General features: G+C 54.4%; 1 protein-coding gene and 1 pseudogene across 1 annotated transcript; one reads left to right on the top strand and one right to left on the bottom strand.

Annotated features, from left to right (window-relative positions):
- Positions 1-88: 88 nt before the first annotated feature.
- On the bottom strand, positions 89-6,120 carry KLC3 (kinesin light chain 3). The gene is made up of 12 exons (XM_030796669.1): positions 5,732-6,120; positions 4,758-4,988; positions 3,990-4,059; positions 3,338-3,557; positions 2,783-2,870; positions 2,595-2,696; positions 1,911-2,084; positions 1,057-1,147; positions 941-978; positions 745-851; positions 482-545; positions 89-212 (listed from the first exon to the last, which is right to left on the bottom strand). The coding sequence occupies exons 1-12, from the start codon at positions 6,029-6,031 to the stop codon at positions 141-143; spliced, it is 1,557 nt and encodes a 518-aa protein (XP_030652529.1). The 5' UTR covers positions 6,032-6,120; the 3' UTR covers positions 89-140.
- A 12,209-nt stretch (positions 6,121-18,329) lies between these two features.
- Positions 18,330-18,786, top strand: LOC100595458 (annotated as a pseudogene).
- The last annotated feature ends 1,218 nt before the right edge of the window (positions 18,787-20,004 follow it).

Below are 20,004 nucleotides of genomic sequence, written 5' to 3'. Positions count from 1 at the left end.
ATTTCTCACTGTCACATCCACAGCCTTTAATCGCAGGAGAAGGCAGCTATCCACCAAGTACCCAGAGGCAGCGGGGGGGGTCCAGGAGATCCCTCCCACACTGTTCCCAAGAAGCTGCAGCCAATGCAGTTCACTGGACGTTAGTGGGGGCTCAGGTCCTGGGTACTGGCACTGAGGGTCCGAGGGGCCTTGTCCAGGTGCCAGCTGGGAAACTAGAGACAGGCACAGGGGATGGTTGGAGGGGAGGGGAGGGGCAGGTGCTACATCCACCTTCCAGCTCCAGGTCCAGCCTGGCAGCCAACTGTCCACCCCCCATCGCCTCTACCCCAAGTAAAACCCATCTTTGCTCCTGTCCTGGGTCTCTTCTGACACCAACCCACCACCTGCTGACTCCGACGCCGGCCCGACCTCCCTGCCTTTGCCTTATCTCTGCGCCTACCCACACGGCCCCCTCCATTTTTGACCCAGATGTCCCCCTCACCTGAGTCCCAGGAGCCCTTGGGGCATCCACATTCAGTGTGTTGAGTGACATGGCTCTCTTCATTCTGCAAAGGGGGCAGCAGGGAGGAAATGAGTGAATCCAGGAGTGGCCCCCCTCCACGAGAGACCTTTCCAGCACAGGGTTTGATCTGTGTGTATCACAGGGGAGATGGGAGCCATGGAAGGTTCTTGAGCATGACGGGGTGGGGTGGGCTGCGGATTCTGCTGATGTCAGGGCTCTTTGCCGACCTGATCAACACTCACCCGGCTGCCCCCGCCGCCCCCTCGCCTCGGAGACGAGAGACCAGCTTCTCACTTCCTCGCCTGATAGACTCACGGATCTTGGAGAGTGAGCTGCTGCGGCGAAGGGTCTGGGGAGGGGCCGGGGATACTGCTCAGTCCCCCAAGTCTATGCAGTCCCCACACCCACCCCAGGAGCCGAAGCACAGCCCGTCCTCACCTGTTCTGCGTCACCAGCTGTGCCTGTATTGGGGGCACCTAGGGGGAAAGATGGGGGACATTGAGATGGGGACACAGAGAAGCCACCAGGAGGGAAGGCAGGGGCTAGGGGCTCACCAAGAGGGGCGGGTAGGTCCTCCTTGTGAAGGATTTCTTTGTACAGCTCTTCCGCTTGTTGGTACTTGTTCTGTTTCAGGTAGGCTGAGGCCTGCGGAGAAGGGAGTGTCTTGGGTGATCTTGGCTCTAGTCTGGGAACTTTTCGGACCCCAGTTCCCAACACTGCATCCAGTCCTGCTTTTTTTTGTTGTTTGTAGAGACAGGGTCTTAGTATGTTGCCCAGGCTGGTCTTGAACTCCTAGCCTCAAGTGATCCTCTTGCCTTGGACTCCCAAAGTGCTAGGGTTACAGGCGTGAGCCACCACACCTGGCCCCAGTCCCACTTCCTAATGTGCTGACCTGGCCGTATCCCTCCCCTGCCTAAAGCCTTGCCCTGGGGCAGAGGGGGCTTGGAGCTTGGCCCTAGTTCCTGCGCAGGGGATGGAGGGCGGGCAGCCTCCTGTTTCCGAGCCTGTCTGTCCTACTTTGGGCTGGTGGCATGGCCTCTGTGCCTGTCTTCTCACGAAAAGTGGAGCGACAGCTCCCACCTCACAGGGATGCTGTAAGAACTAGCAATGTGGGGACCGGGCTAAGAGGGGAGCCGGCCACAGTGAGCTCAATAAATTTTGTCTGCTGCTGCCATCTGTGCCTGCCAGCTTCTTCACTGGCTGGTCTCTGGCTGCCATGGACTTACTTACACGTTTCCTGATACCGTGTTCTGTGCTGAGCCAGCTCCTGTGTCTGACACTTGCTCCAAGGACCTGGCCTGGGGGGACCCCCCCACCCTCACGGTGCTCACCCTGTATCCAACCAATGGGTGCCTCCCCAGGGCAGAACCCTCCACTCTGGGCCCACTCTGAGCCCCAGGGACCTCACCAGGTTGTTCTTGGTCTTGGCCACGTTGGGGTCATGGGGCCCGCCCAGTGCCTCATAGATGCTCAGGGCCCGGGCATAGTGCCGCTCCACGTCCTCAAACTTGCCCTGGTTCTGGCACAGCAGTGCCAGGTTGTTGAGCTGCTTGGCCACATCTGGGTGGTCAGCACCCAGGACCTGGGGGCCAGGGGTCACAAGTCAGAGGGATCATACAGGATTGGTGGGACACGTGACATCACTGCTGTATGGTGGTCATGAGTTGGGGATTACAGGGTCAAAGCAGAGAGTGACCTGAGAGGTTGGGGGCTGGGGGCACACGTTATACCATCGAACGGGATTACCAAGGTCAGAGGTCATGGTGGTCCAGAAACTTGTGGGGCACAGGGTGAGATGGGTAGGACAGGGTTGGGCTCGCGCCAGTGGCCATGAGGGTTGGAAAGGCTGTGGGGGGACCCACTTGGGGGGTGATGTGTGAGTTAAGGCGCAAGGTCAGAGTCAGGGTCAAGACCAAACTGGGATCTCAGAAGGTCAAAGGTGATGGGTTGGGTGATCTAGGCTCCAATTGGGGTCTCCCAGTACCAAACGCAAGGGGCCCAAGGGTCAGGGTCATGATGTAAGTGCTCAGGATCCATGGGGAGGGCTACACGGGACAAGGGGTTCTTCAGGGTTGGGTAAGGGGGATGGGACCTTCTCTCGGATCTCCAAAGCGCGCTGGCACAGGGGCTCTGCCTCTCGGTAACGCCCGCGCTTCCCATAGAGGACGGCCAAGTTGTTGAGCGTGGTGGCCACCTGCGGGGTTGGGGGAGGCACAGGTCAGGGATGGGCAGGCACGGCCCCACTTCGGCCCCATATCGTCTCCCTGGGGCCCCACTCACTGCAGGGTGCTCAGGGCCCAGCGTCTGCTCCCGGATCTGCAGGGCATCATGGAGAAGGTCTGTGGCTTCTTTGTACTTGTTCTGGTCCCTGTGGGGGGCCCCAGGAATGGAGGGGGTTAGCCAGGGGTTGGGGCAGCTGCAGCCACAGGGGCTGGGCCGATCCTGGCAGGCCCAGGGAATCTGGCTGAACCAAGCATGGGTGGCACCCTTTGAGGGCCTTTTGTGGGCCCCACCATACCTCCCAGTTCTCTAACACTGGGCCCTGTACCCCCAGACCTCTGCCAAGCTTCTAGACACCCCAGGTCTCTTGCCTGCTCTGTTGGAGTCGCTGGTGTCCATGCTCTCTGACTCCTCTCTGCCTGGCTCAGTGGCCCCCCCAGATCCCCGTCCCACTCCCTCTTTGCTGTTCTCATAGCAGGAGACTTCCCTTTCCCATTCTGGCTGTCCCCTCCCCCTGCCTCCCCAGGTGCTCCATGGTGGCAGAGGGGACACCAGGATCCTTCCACTTGCACCCAATGGGTCCCTGCCGTTCCTGCTGCCAGCCACAGCGCTCACCGGTACACCAGCGCCAGGATGTTGAGCATGGTGGCCACGTCAGGATGGCAGTGGCCCGAGCTGCGTTCCAGGTCCTCCAAGGCCTGGCGGCACAGAGGCACCGCCACCTCATAGCGGCCCTGCCCCGCATACTGGATCACGAGGTTATGCAGTGTCCGAAGGCGGGCAGGGATCTCATAGCCACCCTGCTGAGCCGCTGCTGCTCCTGCGGCCTCAGGACCTGGGTGGGGCACAGTGGGCTCTAGGTCACTGCAAGCCTCCTAAGCGTCCTGCCCCTCCAGCCTCGCGCGAGGAGACACATGCCCCAGAACTGCCCGACTGCCTAATTGGCCCCTGGGACTATGGACCCCCACGCTAACTTCTGAGATAGGAGTCACTAGCATCTAACCAGCTGGTGGGATGCATCCTGGCCTCGGGACAGGAACACGGCAGCCCACCTGCCCTGTGGGATGTGAATACGGGGTCTGCCGGGCTCATGGCGGTTACCCTGTCTTTGCGGCTCCCAGCCTCACCTGCAGTGTCACATTCAGGGTCCTCCTGACCCTGCCTTCATCTCCCCATCCTCTGCTCAGAGACTTTGGGGTCCTGCAGCTCAGAGCCCCTTCCCCCCCCTGGCCTGCCATCCTCTGTGGCATGTACTCCCGACACCCACCTTTTCTCTCCTCCTCCTCGCTGGGGAACAGGGAGGCCAGGCTGTCTCGGCGAGGGGGGGACTCAGACTGCTGCAGGGACAGGAAAGGGGGGGGCCGGGGCAGTGGGGGCTTTGTTTCAGAGACTGGGGCTTTTTTTTTTTTTTGAGACAGAGTTTCGCTCATTGCCCAGGCTGGAGTGCAATGGCACGATCTTGGCTCACAGCAACCTCCACCTCCTGAGTTCAAGCCATTCTCCTGCCTCAGCCTCCGGAGTAGCTGGGATTACAGGCATGTGCCACCACACCCAGCTCATTTTGTATTTTTAGTAGAGACGGGGTTTCTCCATGTTGGTCAGGCTGGTCTCGAACTCCGGACCTCAGGTGATCCGCTTGCCTCAGCCTCCCAAAGTGCTGGGATTACAGGCGTGAGCCATCACACCCAGCCTATCTCAAGGTTTGAGGGAGGTAGTGATCACGAGCGTCAGAGGTCCCCTGGGGGACTGGCAAGGCTCGGGGGCTTCATGGAGTAGCTAGTGGGGGCATCTGTGGAAGTTCTGGTGGGTCTGGGGGCTCTGTGGAGGGTTGGGGGACTGTGGGATTCTAAGGAGGGTCTGGGGGACCGTGGGATTCTAAGGAGGGCCTGGGGGACTGTGGGATTCTAAGGAGGGTCTTGGGGACTGTGGGATTCTAAGGAGGGTCTTGGGGACTGTGGGATTCTAAGGAGGGTCTGGGGGACTGTGGGGCTCTGTGAAGGGCCCAGCGCCCCCCGCCTCGCCCTGCCCGTAGCACCTGGTTCTCCGCCGGTGGGTCGTACTGTCGCAGCTGCCCCAGGAACTCCAGGTGGCGCTTCTCCTCCTCCAGCTGGGCCACGGCCTCCTCACTGGCCCGAAGCCGCCGCTGCGTCTCCTCCAGTTCCTCCCGCAGCCACACGTTCTCCTGGGCCAGCCGCCGGGCCTGGGAGCGCAGCCGCTGCTTCTCTGCCTCCAGTGCACCCACGTGTGCTGACAGAGCCAGCAGCACCTGCCCGGGGTGGGGGTCCCAAGTCGAGGTTGGTTCCTACCCTGCCAGACAGCCCCTGACCCAGCCCAGGCCTTGAATCAGGCTGCAGCACCCCACTACTATGCACGACACCCCCAGATTCTGCAGAGACTCCACCAACATGGCTCCAGTGCCCTCAGAGGCTCCCAGGGACCCCTCTGATTTCACCCCTAAACTTGCCCTAGGACCCAGAGTTTACTGAAGAATGCCATCTGGTTCAGGGGTCCCTGTCATACACAAGGACCCCCTAAAGCTGCTAAGGGACTCCATCTCTGACCTGGAGCCTCCCCTTCCCAGGCCTGGTTCCCCTAGGCCTCCCCCTGCCCCAGATGTGCCTCTCTGCCATACTTTTTTTTTGTTTTTTGAGACAGTCTCTCTCTGTCGCCCAGACTGGAGTGGAATGGCACGATCTCCACTCACTGCAACCTCCGCCTCCTAGGTTCAAGCGATTCTCATGCCTCAGCCTCCTGAGTAGCCAGGATTACAGGAGCCCTCATGCCCAGCTAATTTTTCTATTTTTAGTAGAGATGGGGTTTTGCCATGTTGGCCAGGCTAGTCTTGAACTCCTGACCTCAAGTGACCCACCCACCTCGGCCTCCCAAAGTGTGCCCCTCTGCAATAGTGAACCCCTCTCCCAGACCCCTGCATACCTGTCCCCCTCATACCTGGCCCTCCCTCCGCCCTCAGCTGACCCTCCCCCAGCTCCCTACCTGGCCCCCTCATACCTGGGCCTCGCCCAGCCCCAGCTCGATGGCCTCCAGCGAGTGGCTCACCACCTGCTGCTTTTCCTCCAGCATCTCCAAGCCGGCCGCTGGGCCCTGTCCCGCCAGGGCCTCCGCCAGGTGCCCAGCCAGGCCATGGTGCTCTGCCCGCAGTGCCTCCAGCCCCTGGACCACTTGCCTCGTCTGCCGCACCAGCTCCTCAGGGCTCAGGCGCTCTGGGCCCAGCCCCGCACTTCCGGGAGCCGCCACCTGCACAGACATTGCTGCTCCTGGGGAGCAATGGTGAGGGGTTTGGGGAATCATTGCCCGGGCCAGTCAGTTGGCCCCCAGCCTCTATTCCCATAATGGCCATCAGGACCCCTAACTTCTCCCCATCCTGGCTCTTCCCTACTCCACCCATCCTGGCCAGCCCTCTGCCTCCACACCCTCTCCATCCCAGTCTCCACACCCATCCCAGCCAGCTCTCATCTGGAACAGTCTCGTCTACCTTCGTCTGTCCTCCCAACCCAGGGTTCTGCCCTGAGGACAGTTCCCAAATCCTATGTGTAATTAACCAAGAGAGAGCAAACAGCTAGCCTGGGGTCCCCCATCTGCCCTCAGCTCACCTGGCCAGCCTTCCCCACCCCAAGGCCCTTGGATCCCCTGGCCCAGAGCTCCCAGTTGGCTCTGTGACCTGGGACCAGATGCACCCTCCTCTGCCGGACGAGTGGGGCGGGGCGTGTGGAGGCGGCAGCCTCTGCGTGAGCTCATTCTTAGGGTGTTTTTGTTGGGAACCAGTCAGACCACTGGGGGTGGGTGGGGTGGGAGGAGAGGGCCAAGGGGCCAGGGCCCCCGGAAGCCCAGGAGGCCTCTAGGTTGGGGGGAATGAGGATGGGGCCATGTGTTGGCTCCCAGGCAACAGATGGACCCTGGGGGAACAGGGGCTCCACCCTCCTCCATCAGACAAGCTTAGCCAGCCTAGGGCCTGTCGGGACACACGTGTGATAGGTGTGGTCCAGGGATGTCACACTGGCCATGTGACAGCTAAGAGTCTGAAGCCCAGCTCATAGTGGGCGGGGGCCCCCCTCTATGGGACTTCATGTGGTTGTATGTGGGTGACAAGGTCACAGAAACTTAGCTGGTGGTGCCTCTGGGGTCCTCATAGACACACAAACACTCCTCAGAAACACACTCACACACCTGCACCCTCCTCAAAGACACAATGCAACATATACATTTTCCTCTCCGAAATACAATTTGACACACACACGCACTCTCCCTTCTCTCCAATACAACATGGGGCCAGGTGTAGTGGCTCACGCCTGTAATGCCAGCACTTTGGGAGGCCGAGGTGGGCAGATCACTTGAGGCCAGGAGTTCGAGACCAGCCTGGCCAACAGGGTGAAACCCCGTCTCTACTAAAAAAAAAAAATTAGCTGGGGTGGTGGCGCACACCTGTAATCCCAGCTACTTGGGAGGCTGAGGCAGGAGAATTGCTTGAACCCGGGAGGGGGAGGTTGCAGTGAGCCAAGGTCGCGCCACTGCAATCCAGCCTGGGCGACAGAGTGAGACTTCATTAAAAAAAAAACAAAAACAAAAACAAAAAAACATGGTTCATGCATGCACCCTCCCAGAAATACAGTTACACACACACACACACACTCCCTCATTAGAAACACAATGTAGGCCAGGTGCGGTGGCTCACACCTGTACTCCCAGCACTTTGGGATTTTGGCTGAGGCAGGAGGATCACTTGAGCCCAGGAGTTCAAGGCCAGCCTGGGAAAATTAAAAAATTAGCCGGTTGTGGTGGTGGTGTACCTGGAGCCTGAGGTAGAAGGATTGCTTGAACCCAGGAGGTCGAAGCTGCAGTGAGCCATGATAGTGCCACTGCACTCAGCCTGGGTGAAAGAGTAAGACCCAGTCTCAAAAAAAAAAAAAAAAAAAGAAAGAAATACAACATAATATACAGTCTCCTCTTAGAAACAGAACACGCACTCACTTTCTCCTATTAAATATACAATTCAATACAAACATTTACATTTTCCTTTTAGAAATACAGCCTAAGACAACACACTGACTCAGGCACACACATACACTATTCTTTCAAAAACAATCTGTATACACTCCCCTTTTGGAAATCGCACCCAACACACAGGTATATTCTCTTAGAAATAAAAGCCAAGCCCGGGCACGGTGGCTCACGCCTGTAATCCCAGCACTTTGGGAGGCCGAGGTGGGTGGATCAGTTGAGGTCAGGAGTTTGAGACTAGCCTGGCCAACATGGTGAAACCCCGGCTCTACTAAAAACACAAAATTAGCCAGGCACGGTGATATGCGCCTGTAGTCCCCAGCTACTCATGAGGCTGAGGCACGAGAATCGCTTGAACCCGAGAGGTGGAGGTTGCGGTTAGCCAAGATCACGCCACCGCACTCCAGCCTGGGTGACAAGAGCAAAACTCCATGTCAAAAAATGATAATATTATTTTAAAAAAAAGAAAGAAAAGCCAACCCACGCAGAAACTAACTCTGTCTCTCCCACTCCCCAAGTCACTCACGTTCAGACCATCTCCTTGCACTTGACTGACACTCGCTGTCCCCCGAACTCACATGACTCCCAAGCAGCCAACTCCCCACAATGCGCCCAACGCACCTCCAGATGCACACACTCCCAAGATTCACTGTGGATCCCTCGCCAGTTTCCCCACTTCCTCTTCCTCCCCCTCCAGGCCTGGCCAGCAGGGACTCCCACACCTACGCGCCATGTACACATGAGTACTCAGATTCAGCTCCACTGTCGGAACAGAGCTGTGAATATGCGTGGAGGGATGCCACGTTCTCGCACACTTCACTCAAGCCACTGCATCCACCATAAGCAGCCCAGCAGTTTTTGCACATGTTGTACACGCACGATCACATACAGTAAGGGTCCTGTACATTTTGTGCACCATAGACTTGATCGTCATTGATCTCTCCCTCTCTCTAGAGATATGTATGTGTATGTATGTGATGTATATATCAACCTTTTTAAAATTTTATTTTTTTGAGACTGAGTCTCGCTCTGTTGCCCAGACTGGAGTGCAATGGCATGATCTTGGCTCACTGCAGTCTCCACCTCCCAGGTTCAAGCGGTTCTCCTCCCTCACCCTCCCAAGTAGCTGGGATTACAGGCATCGGCCACCACACCTGGCTAATTTTTGTATTTTTAATAGAGACGGGGTTTCACCATGTTGGCCAGGCTGGTCTCGAACTCCTGACCTCAAATGATCCACCCCCCCCCCCCCCGACCCCTTGGCCTCCCAAAGTGCTGGGATTACAGGCGTGAGCTACCGCGCCCAGCCAACCTTTTTTTAATTTTTAAAAAACTAAACTATGCCCGGCTAATTTTTGTGTTTTGTAGAGACGGAGTATCACCATATTGCCCAGGCTAGTCTAGGATTCCTGGGTTCAAGCAATCCCCCCCGCCTCAGCCTCCCAAAGTGTTGAGATTACAGGTATGAGCCACTGCACCCGGCCAATCTCTATGTGCTTGTGTATATCACACCATACCTAGTCTCACACCTCACACACAAACATCATAAATGGTTGAACTCACAACCACACAGGTTCATCAAGAGTCATCCTGACAACCACAACCATTCTTCACACAATTTTGCCGATGTAACAACCTCCCTCCATAACCTCAGACACAGCCTTACACACACCACTCCACAGCCAGATTGACAACCACAGCAACAAACACAGCTCAACCACAGCCATCCAGCACTCGGGCTGTGTCCCAGACACACACCAGTTCCCACACTCACACAGAGCCCCGGGTGCACAACCGCACAGCTGATAATCATGGGCACAGTCCCACACACCGATCCCTGACGCAGACTCCCTTTTCCATCCTGTCACCCACTTGGAGGAGCATCCCACTTAAATGTCCACATCTCCACTTCCATCTCCCACAAACTCTCCATTGCACACCACTGCCAGCCACGGCATCGGTGCAGATCACACACCCTCCAGTTCCTCTCTACACACACACGCACACACGGCTTCACACACCTCCACACCTCACTCATCCAACCCCGAGGCACACCATCCCATGAAACAGCCCCACTTCTGGACAGTTCCGCCCAGCCCTGTGCACCATCACAGTGACACAATCAAAAGTCAATCGTAGTCACCTATCACTGATCCAGTGCCACACTGTCCACCACACCCACCCCCCCACACACACACCAACAGGCAGAAAGACAACCACAGCCACACAACCTCGTGGTCAACAATCACACCTAATCCTACAACCAGTTCCACTCCCTGCCATGAAGACAGCCACACACACAGCCACACACACGCACATCAGGCCAAGCAGAAAGTTGACTACAGTCGCACTAGCTCTTGGTCATAAAGTGCTACCGACAATCCAATTCTACACACACACACCATTCCAGTCAGAGGTCGCCCACATTTTCACATTGCTAAAAGTGTCACATCGTACACACAGTCCCATCACAGGGTTACACGGAGGACAGTCGCTTTCACCCTCATACCCACAGCCTGACACTCTCTCTTGCACACACACAAAGCCTCACAGGCAGGCAGGAGACTCCCATCGTGGCCCAGCCCCGCAAGCCTCACCAACTTACCCTGGCCTGCCCAGCCCCGCGCACCAGGGCACCAGGCTCACCCGCCGTCGCAAGGGCCGCCTCCCTCCCCCTCCCAGGCCCCGCCCTGTCCTCGCTGTTTACCTGCGCTGGGGTGGGGGGCGTGCGACCCCAGTCAGGCCACCAGATCCCGGAGAGCCCCAGGTCGGGACAGGGGGCATCCGGGAGCCCCAAAGCCCTTTCCCGTCTCAGGGCGAGCGGGCCCAGGGTTGCTCCAGGCCCCGTCCTCGCCCTTCACCCCCGCCCCCCATCATCGCGGCTCTCCGAGAGTCCCGCACCCCACTCCCGGCGCCCACCTGACCGCGGGCGGCTCCGGCCCCGCTTCGCCCCACTGCGCTCGGTCGCGTCCCACAGGCCAGGCACGCCCCGCCGCTCCCGCTGCGCCGGGCGTCTGGGACCGCGGGCGGCTCCTCCGAGGGGCGGGGCGGCCGGGAGCCTTGCCCCCGCAGGTGAGCCGGCCACGCCCACCGCTCGCGGGAAGTTCAGCCTCGTGGCTCTAGCCCCGCGGGAATGGCAGAACTTCGCACGCGGAGCTGGTAACCTCCAGGACACCTCGAATCGGGGTGACTGTAGCGCAGGGGCCTTGGCCAAGCTAAAACCTTGGAAACTTTAGATCCTAGACCGGTGGCTTTCTTGCAGTGCCTGCCCCGGAGCCTTTTCTTTGGTTGTGTGGCCTGCTTCAATCTCTCTTCCCACAGATCTCATAGTCTGTAGGTCTCTTCTCAAAGGCCACCTCCTCCGGCAGGCCTTCCCTGATTGCCCCCTTCTAAATGGCACCCTTCCACCAAAACATTACATAGTCCTCTTGATTTTGTTCACAAAACTTTTCAGGGCCTAAAATTATTTTATTTATTTATTTATTGAGAGGGAGTCTCGCTCTGTCACCCAGGCTGGAGTGCAGTAGCGCGATCTCGGCTCACTGCAACCTCCACCTCCCAAGTTCAAGCGATTCTCCCATCTCAGCCTCCCGAGTAGCTGCGACTACAGGTGTCCGCCACCACGCCCGGCTACTTTTTATATTTCCAGTAGAGACGGGGTTTCGCCATGTCAGCCAGGCTGGTCTCAAACTCCTGACCTCAAGTGATCCTCCCGCCTCGGCCTCCTAAAGTTCTGGGATTACAGGAGTGAGCCACCGCCCCTGGCCCCTAAAGTTATTTTATATAACATATATCACATCATTATGTTATGTTATATAATATACATTACATTATTGGCAAGGGAATGTGGTATCTAAGAATTGGGCTCAGGGTTCAAATCTGATTCCGGCACTTACTTGCTGTGCAGGCCTTGGGCAAGTAACTTAACCTCTCTGTGCCTCAGTTTCCCTAGTCAATAAAATAGAAATAGTCTAAGGCTTTCAGAACTGAATGTTAACTAATACAGGGACAGTACTTTTTTTTTGAGACACAGTCTCGCTCTGTCACCCAGGCTGGAGTACAATGGCGCTATCTTATCTTGGCTCACTGCAACTCCCGGGTTCAAGTCATTCTCCTGTCTCAGCCTCCCGAGTAGCTGGGGATTACAGGCGCCCGCCACCATGCCCAGCTAATTTTTGTATTTTTAGTAGAGACGGGGTTTCTCCACGTTGGCCAGGCTGATCTCAAACTCCTGACCTTAGGTGATCTGCCCGCCTCGGCGTCCCAAAGTGCTGGGATTACAGGCGTGAGCCACAGTGCCTGGCCAGGACAGTACTTTTATCAGGGCCTTGCACATAGAAAGTACTTAGTAAATACTCGCTACTGACTGTATATTATGGGTTCCTTTTTCTCCTCTACTATGTCAGCTCTGAGGGCAGGGCTGTATATTGTCAGCACTGTATCTTCAGCAAGAGCCTGATGCAAAGTTAGTGCTCAGTAAATTGTGACTGAATAAACGAATCAAGTCCTAGAACAGTAAGCTGGCCAAAGCTAGGAGGACATGATTCTAATATAACTTGAGGACGGCGCAGTGGCTCACACCTGTAATCCCGGCACTTTGGGAGGCTGAAGGGGCTGGATCACTTGAGGTCAGGAGTTCGAGACCAGCCTGGCCAAGACGGTGAACCCTCATCTCTACTAAAAATACAAAATTAGCCGGGCGTGGTAGCGCACGTCTGTAATCCCAGCTACTTGGGAGGCTGAGGCAGGCGAATCGCTTGAACCCCAGAGGCAGAGGTTGCAGTGAGCCGAGATCACACCATTACAATCCTGCCTGGGCAACAAGAGCGAAACTCCATCTCAAAAATAAATAAATAAATGCATACATATATGCATGGCTCAATGCGCGCTGTACCCCGGTCACTGCACTATGGGATGCTTCCAGCAGAGGGCGCTGCTGGTCCGTGGACCAAACCCCAGACTCACTCCGCACTCGCCCCGAATTGCAGCCAACGTGCCCTCTACTTCCCTGTTGTCTGAGCCCCCGTGCTGATGCTTCCTCCTCCAGGAAGCCCTTTCTTACTTCCCAGGTTTCCAGCCTCTTGGGCTCCCACATCCAGCCCTGCCAACTCTGGGTCATCAGTGTTGGGAGACAGGTCAGTCCCATATTAGACTATGAGCCCCAAGAAGGGAGGAGGGAGCCAGGGGCCACGTCAGTCTCCATTGTGTCCCCAGTGCCACCCAGCATAGGCCCAACACAGAGAAGGCATTCGGGAGAATGGGTGCTGATTGAATCATGGGAATAAAAATTCAAACTCATACCCTAACTATTCCAGCATTTTTTTTTTTTAAGACAGTGTCTTGCTCTGTTGCCCAGGCTGGAGTGCAGTGGCACGATCTTGGCTCACTGTGTAACCTCTGCTTCCCAGGTTCAAGCGATTCTCCTGCCCCAGCCTCCCAAGCAGCTGGGATTACAGGCACCCGCCATCATGCCTGGCTAATTTTTATATTTTTGTAGAGATGGGGTTTCCCATGTTGGCCAGGCTGGTCTTGAACTCTTGACCTCAGGTGATCCACCCGCTTCAGCCTCCCAGAGTGCTGGGATTACAGGCGTGAGCCACACCATGCCCGGCCTACTCCAGCTTTTTTTAAAGACAGGCGTCACTCTGTCACCCAGGCTGGAGTGCAGCGGCAGAGTCATAGCTCACTGCAGCCTTGATTTCCCAGGTTTAAGCAATGCTCCCTCCTCAGCCTCCCAAGTCCCAGGTAGCTGGGACTACAAATGCACCACCATACCCAGCTACTTTTTGTTGTTTTTTGTAAAGATGGGGGTCTCCCTATGTTGCTCAGGCTGGTCTTGAACTCCTGACCTCAAGCGATCCTCCTGCCTTGGCCTCCCAAAGTCCTGGGATTATAGGCATGAGCCACTGTGCCAAGCTCCAGCTTTTTTTTTTTTTTTTTTCTTTAAATTAAGACAGCATCTCACCGGGAGTGGTGGCACATGCCTATAATCCCAGCACTTTGGGAGGCCGAGGAGGGCGGATCACCTGAGATCAGGAGTTCGAGACCAGCCTAACCAATATGATGAAACCCTGTCTCTACTAAAATTACAAAAATTAGCCGGGCTTGGTGACATGCACCTGTAATTCCAGCTTGTCAGGAGGCTAAGACAGGAGAATCACTTGAACCAGGGAGGCAGAGGTTGCAGTGAGCCGAGATCGCATCATTGCATTCCAGCCTGGGCAACAAGAGTAAAACTCCATCTCAAAAACAAAACAAAACAAAACAAAAAAAGACAGTGTCTTTGTTGCCCAGCCTGGAGTGCAATGGCATGATCTTGGCTCACTGAAACCTCCATCTCCCGGGTTCAAGTGATTCTCCTGCCTCAGCTTCCAGAGTAGCTGGGATTACAGGTGTGCACCATCACGCCCAGCTAATTTCTGTATTTTTAGTATAGACAGGGTTTTGCCATGTTGGCCAGGCTGGTCTCGATCTCCTGACCTCAGGTGATCTACCTGCCTCGGCCTCCCAAAGTGCTAGCTCCAGCTATTTCAACAGCACAGCATTGAGGGACAGCAGAGCCTTTCCCCTGCCCCCCATTTTTTTGGCCTCAGGACGCTGGACATTGGATCTGGATCTGCCACATGCTTACCACAGGCAGTGCAGGGACTGGAGCCAGGCAGCCCAGGGACAAATCTCAGCTGGGTCATTTGCTAGCTGTGTGACCCTCTGAGCCAAGAAGTAACCTCTCTGGACCTCAGATTTCTGGTCTGTCAAACAAGACTCACAGGGTACCCTACTTTAAGGCTGTGGTGAGGATTAATGGATAATCCCCCAGAAAAGGCTTAGAACAGGGTAGCACCCGATAAATACTACGTGTGTTGGGGGAGGGCAGGGGATGGAGCCCGGCGGGGAGGCAGACAGATCCAGGTTTAAATCCTGGCCCTGCCATTTCTGTTCCACGTAAACCAGGGGGAACAATGATCTCTGGCTGAGCCTCTGTCTCCTCATCTGTAAAATGGGGATGGTCACACTCATCACACAGCATTGAGGTGAGGATTAAATGAGATAAAGATTGAAAGAAGAAGAAAGTGTTAACTAAGGAAAACCTTTCTTGCTTTTGTTGTTGTTGTTGTTGTTGAGACGGAGTCATGCTTTCTTCCCGGCTGGAGTGCAGTGGCACAATCTCGGCTCATTGCAACTTCCGCCTCCCAGGTTCAAACAATTCTGCTGCCTCAGCCTCCCGAGTAGTTAGGACTACAGGTGCGTGCCGCCATGCCCGGCTAATTTTTGTATTTTTAGTAGAGATGGGGTTTCACCATGTTAGCCAGAATGGTCTTGATCTCCTGACCTCGTGATCTGCCTGCCTTGGCCTCCCAAAGTGCTGGGATTACAAGCATGAGCCACCACACCTGGCCAGGAAAACCTTCCTTTAAGCCAGCCCTGTTCCAAGTACTTTTGCACAACGCCAACAATGGCTGTTTGAGTTCTTACCCCAGGCTGGCCCTGTGCCAACTCCTATATACAAATTGTTAATCCTCACACCAGCTGCCATGATTCGCTCCATTCCACAGGTGAAAAAGACGAGGCACAGAGAGGCTGAGTAACTTGTCTAAGGTCACACAATCAAGGAGTAGCAGAGCCCCAGAATCTTTGTAGCTGACCCCCCAAGGTAGGCACTATTACCAGCCCCACCTAAAAATGAGGAAACTGGCTGGATGTGGTGACTCATACCTGTAATCTCAGAGCTTCAGGAGGCCAAGGCAGGAGGACTGCTTGAGCCTAGGAGTTTGAGACTAACTTGGGGAACATAGGGTGAACCTATCTCTACAAAAAAAAAAATTATTTATTTATTTATTTATTTATTTATTTATTTATTTATTTATTTATTTTTGAGATAGAGTCTTACTCTGTCGCCCAGGCTGGAGTGCAGTGGCATGATCTTGGCTCACTGTAATCTCCGTGTCCTGGGCTAAAGCAATTCTCCTGCCTCAGCCTCCTGAGTAGTTAGGATTACAGGAACCACACCTGGCTAATTTTTTTTGTCTTTTTAGTAGACATGGGGTTTCACCATATTGGCTAGGCTGGTCTCAAACTCCTGACCTCAAGTGATCTGCCGGCCGTGGCCTCCCAAAGTGTTGGGATTACAGGCGTGAGCCACTGGGCCCAGCCTGTTTATTTTTTTGAGATAGAGTCTTGCTCTGTCACCCAGGCTGGTATGCAGTGGCACGATATCAGCTCACTGCAATGTCTGCCTCCTGGGTTTAAGTGATTCTCCTGCTGCAGCCTCCTGAGTAGCTGGGACTACAGACATGCACCACCACCCCCCGCTAATTTTTGTGTATTTTTAGTATAGACACGGTTTCACCATGTTGGTTAGGCTGGTCTCCAACTCTTGACCTGAAATGATCTGCCTGCCTTGGCCTCCCAAAGTGCTGGAATTACAGGCGTCACCCACCTGCCAAAAAAAATTAGCCACGTGTGATGTTTCACATGTGATCTCAACAACTCAGGAGGCTGAAGCAGGGGGATTGCTTGAGCCCAGGAGTCTGAGCCTGCAGTGAGCTATGATCATATTACTGCACTCTAGCCTGGGTGACAGAGTGAGAGCCTGTCTCAAAAAAAAAAAAAAAAAAAAAAAAGGCCGGGCACGGTGGCTCACGCTTGTAATCCCAGCACTTTGGGAGGCTGAGGCGGGCGGATCACGAGGTCAGGAGATCGAGACTACGGTGAAACCCTGTCTCTACTAAAAAATACAAAAAATTAGCTGGGCGTGGTGGCGGGCGCCTGTAGTCCCAGCTACTCGGAGAGGCTGAGGCAGGAGAATGGCGTGAACACAGGAGGCAGAGCTTGCAGTGAGCCGAGATTGCGCCACTGCACTCCAGCCTGGGCGACAGAGCAAGATTCCGTCTCAAAAAAAAAAAAAAAAAAAAAGGAAACTGAGGCTCAGAAAGGAGAAACTGCTTGCATATCCAACATGGCATTCAACAAATACTCCACCCTATCCCTTAAAGCCTTAGTTTGCCACGTCAGGAAAATGGGTACATAGGGTGGGAGCTTTTCTATTTTCACCTTCTGGTGAAAGGTGGCTCACACCTGTCATCCCAGCACTTTGGGAGGCCGAGGCAGGTGGATCACTTGAGGTCAGGAGTTTGAGACCAGCCCGGCCAACATGGTGAAACCCCGTCTCTACTAAAAATACACACAAAAAATTAGCCGGGCATGGTGGCACGTGCTAGTAGTCCCAGCTACTCAAGAGGCTGAGGCAGGAGAATCTCTTGAACCCAGGAGGCAGAGGTTCGAGTGAGCCAAGATCGCACCACTGCCCTCCAGCCTGGACGAAAGAGTGAGACTCCATCTCAAAAAAAAAGAAAAAAAAAAAAAAAAAAGGAATGCAGTCAGAAAAAACATTCATAGACATAGAGAATAAAACACTACAGAATGAAAGTAAGTGTTCTCTCTCCCTGATCCCCAGACACCCTTCGCGCAAGCAAACCTGATGACTGTTTCCAATATCCTTCCAGAGATATTCCATGAATATGGATCGTGTGTGGATGTATGAGTGTGTGGGCCCATTTAAGAAAAGCACACCTGATATAATCCTTACCTGTGGAGGAGGACAAAATGATGGGCCTTGAACTTTGGGTGTGGCCATGTGACTTGCTTTCGCCAGCAGCAGACGGGCACAAGCGACAGTCGTGTCAGTTCTAAGCTTAGGCCTCAAGAGACCTTGAACATTTCTTTTTGCATCTCAGCATCGCCATGAGACGGGCTTCCCCTGAGAGGTTCCTCTCCCCTCAGCCTGCACTCCACAAGGTTCCCATATGAAGCAGAGCTTCCCGTCTGAGCCCGGCCTGGATTGGCCAACTCTCAGCCAACCCCACATCCATTTTAGAGCTATTGACCAGGCATGGTGGCTCACACCTGTAATCCCAGCACTTTGAGAGGCCAAGGCAGGAGGATGGCTTGAGACCAGGAGTTTGAGACCAGCCTGGACAATATAGCAAGATCCCTATCTCTACAAAAAAAAAAAAAAGTTAAAATGAGCCAAGTGTGGTGGTGCACACCTGTAGTTCCAGCTACTCGGGAGAGTGAGGTGGGAGCCCCAGAGGTCAAGGCTGCAGTGAGATATGATGGCACCACTGTATTCCAGCTTGGGTGAAAAAGAGTGGGGCGAGAGGTGAGAACATGTCTCCAGAATAAAAATGTACCAAAATCAAATGTAAAAAACCATGAACCAAAAATAAAATGTAAAAAAAATAAAAATTAAAAAAAAATGGCCAGGCGCAGTGGCTTATGCCTGTAATCCTGGCACTTTGGGAGACCAGGTGGGTGGATCACCTGAGGTCAGGAGTTTGAGACCAGCCTGGCCAACATGGTGAAACCCCGTCTCTACTAAAAATACAAAAATTAGCCGGGTGTGGTGGCAGATGCCTGTAATCCCAGCTACTCAGGAGGCTGAGGCTGGAGAATCACTTGAACCAGGGAGGCGGAGGTTGCAGTGAGCCAAGATCACGCCATTGCACTCCGGCCTGGGCAACAAGGGCAAAACTCCCTCTCAAAAAAAAAAAAAAAAAATTAGATTTTTTCCGATTGCAGCGCCCTTGGTGAGGGTCTCTAGTTCACGCTCGCAGCCATGTGGTCTGAGGGCCCGCTGCAGTCTGTGCAGGTGGCAAGAAAACAGCCACAGCTGTGGTGGACTGCAAACGCGGCCATGGCCTCATCAAGGTGAACGGGCGGCTCCTGGAGATGATCAAGCTGCGCACACTACAATACGAGCTGCTGGAGCCAGTTTTGCTTCTCGGTCTCGGCAAGGAGCGATTTGCTGGTGTGGACATCCATGTCCATGTGAAGGGTAGTGGTCACGTAGCCTCGATTTATGCTGTCAGTCCATCTCCAAAGCCCTGATGGCCTATTACCAGAAATATGTCGATGAGGCTTCCAAGAAGATCAAAGACATCCTCATCCAGTATGACCAGACCCTGTCGGTAGCTGATCCCCGTTGCTGTGAGTCCAAAAACTTTGGAGGCCCTGGTGCCCGTGCTCATTACCAGAAATCCTACCGATAAGCCCATCATGATGATCAAAATTCACCTGTATAATAAAGTTTTTGAGGGGTTTTAAAATTTCAAGAAAAAAAAATCAGCCGGGCGTGGTGGTGCACACCTGTAACGCAGCTACTCTGGAGGCTGAGGCAGGAGAATCGCTTGAACCTGGGAGGTGGAAGTTGCAGTGCGCCAAGATCGTACCACTGCACTCTAGCCTGGGCCTCAGAGTGGAGTCAAAAAAAGAAAAGAAAAAAAAGTTATTGCATTTTGGTGTAGTGTGTTTCAATAAAAAGAGAAAAAAAAGAACGAAGCCACAAAAGACAAAGCAGATATTTATCCAGGACAATTCACAGAGTGGGAGCGGGCTGGAGCACCTCCCCAATTAGGGTTGGTTTATTTATTTATTTATTTATTTTTTTTGAGACAGAGTTTCGCTCTGTTGACCAGGCTGGAGAGTGCAGTGACACGATCTCAGCTCACTGCAACCTCTGCCTCCCGCGTTCAAGCGATTCTCCTACCTCAGCCTCCTGAGTAGCTGGGACTCCTAGCACGAGCCACCACAGATGTGCCACCATGCCTGGCTAATTATTGTACTTTTGGTAGAGACGGGGTTTCACCATGTTGGCCAGGCTGGTCTGAAACTCCTGATCTCGAGTGATTTGGCCGCCTTGGCCTCCCAAAGTGCTGGAATTACAAGTGAGCCACCGCGCCAAGCCTGCCAGTTACGGTTTTTATTAAGCTAAAAAGGACCCGGCAACACCCCTAGATGCCCTTCAGAGGCCTCCAATTGGTTACACGCTATGAAGGATTGGCTCACAACCAGTCAGAGCCCAAGTGGAGACCTGGCTCGCAGTCAATCAGAGGCTGGAGTGCCTTATTATCATGGGAGGGAGAATATAGCCTGTATGCACCTGTGGCTCTCCTGCCTCTATGAACTGACTGCACCTGCTATTCTGTTGCTTATGCAAACCGGCTGTACCTGATGAACCCCCAGTTACCCTAATTCCCTATTCTCCTGCCACGCCAGCACTTTGGGAGGCTAAGCCCGGAGCCCTGGAATTGGAGGCTGCAGGCTCACTTGAGGCTGGGAGTTCAAGACCAGCCTGGGCAACATAGCAAGACCCACCTCATCTGTACAAAAAGAAAAAAAGAAAGAAAGAAAGGAATCTGAAGAGACAAAAGATTGAGCAAAAGAAATCAGACAAATGGGCTGGGTGTGGTCACTCATGCCTGTAATCC

This window comes from Nomascus leucogenys, chromosome 17, assembly GCF_006542625.1.
Source record: "Nomascus leucogenys isolate Asia chromosome 17, Asia_NLE_v1, whole genome shotgun sequence".
NCBI classification, from domain to species: domain Eukaryota; kingdom Metazoa; phylum Chordata; class Mammalia; order Primates; family Hylobatidae; genus Nomascus; species Nomascus leucogenys.
The sequence above is the reverse complement of the archived record's forward strand: the minus strand, read 5'-3'. Positions and strand labels throughout refer to the sequence as shown.

Coding starts and splice junctions, on each gene's coding strand:
- KLC3 (XM_030796669.1), bottom strand. CDS start 6,031: ATGATTCCCCAAACCCCTCACCATTGCTCCCCAGGAGCAGCAATGTCT. Junction 4,060..4,757: donor ACCCACCGGCGGAGAACCAG/GTGCTACGGGCA, acceptor CTGTCCCTGCAG/CAGTCTGAGTCCCCCCCTCG. Junction 2,871..3,337: donor ATCCTGGCGCTGGTGTACCG/GTGAGCGCTGTG, acceptor GGCCCCCCACAG/GGACCAGAACAAGTACAAAG.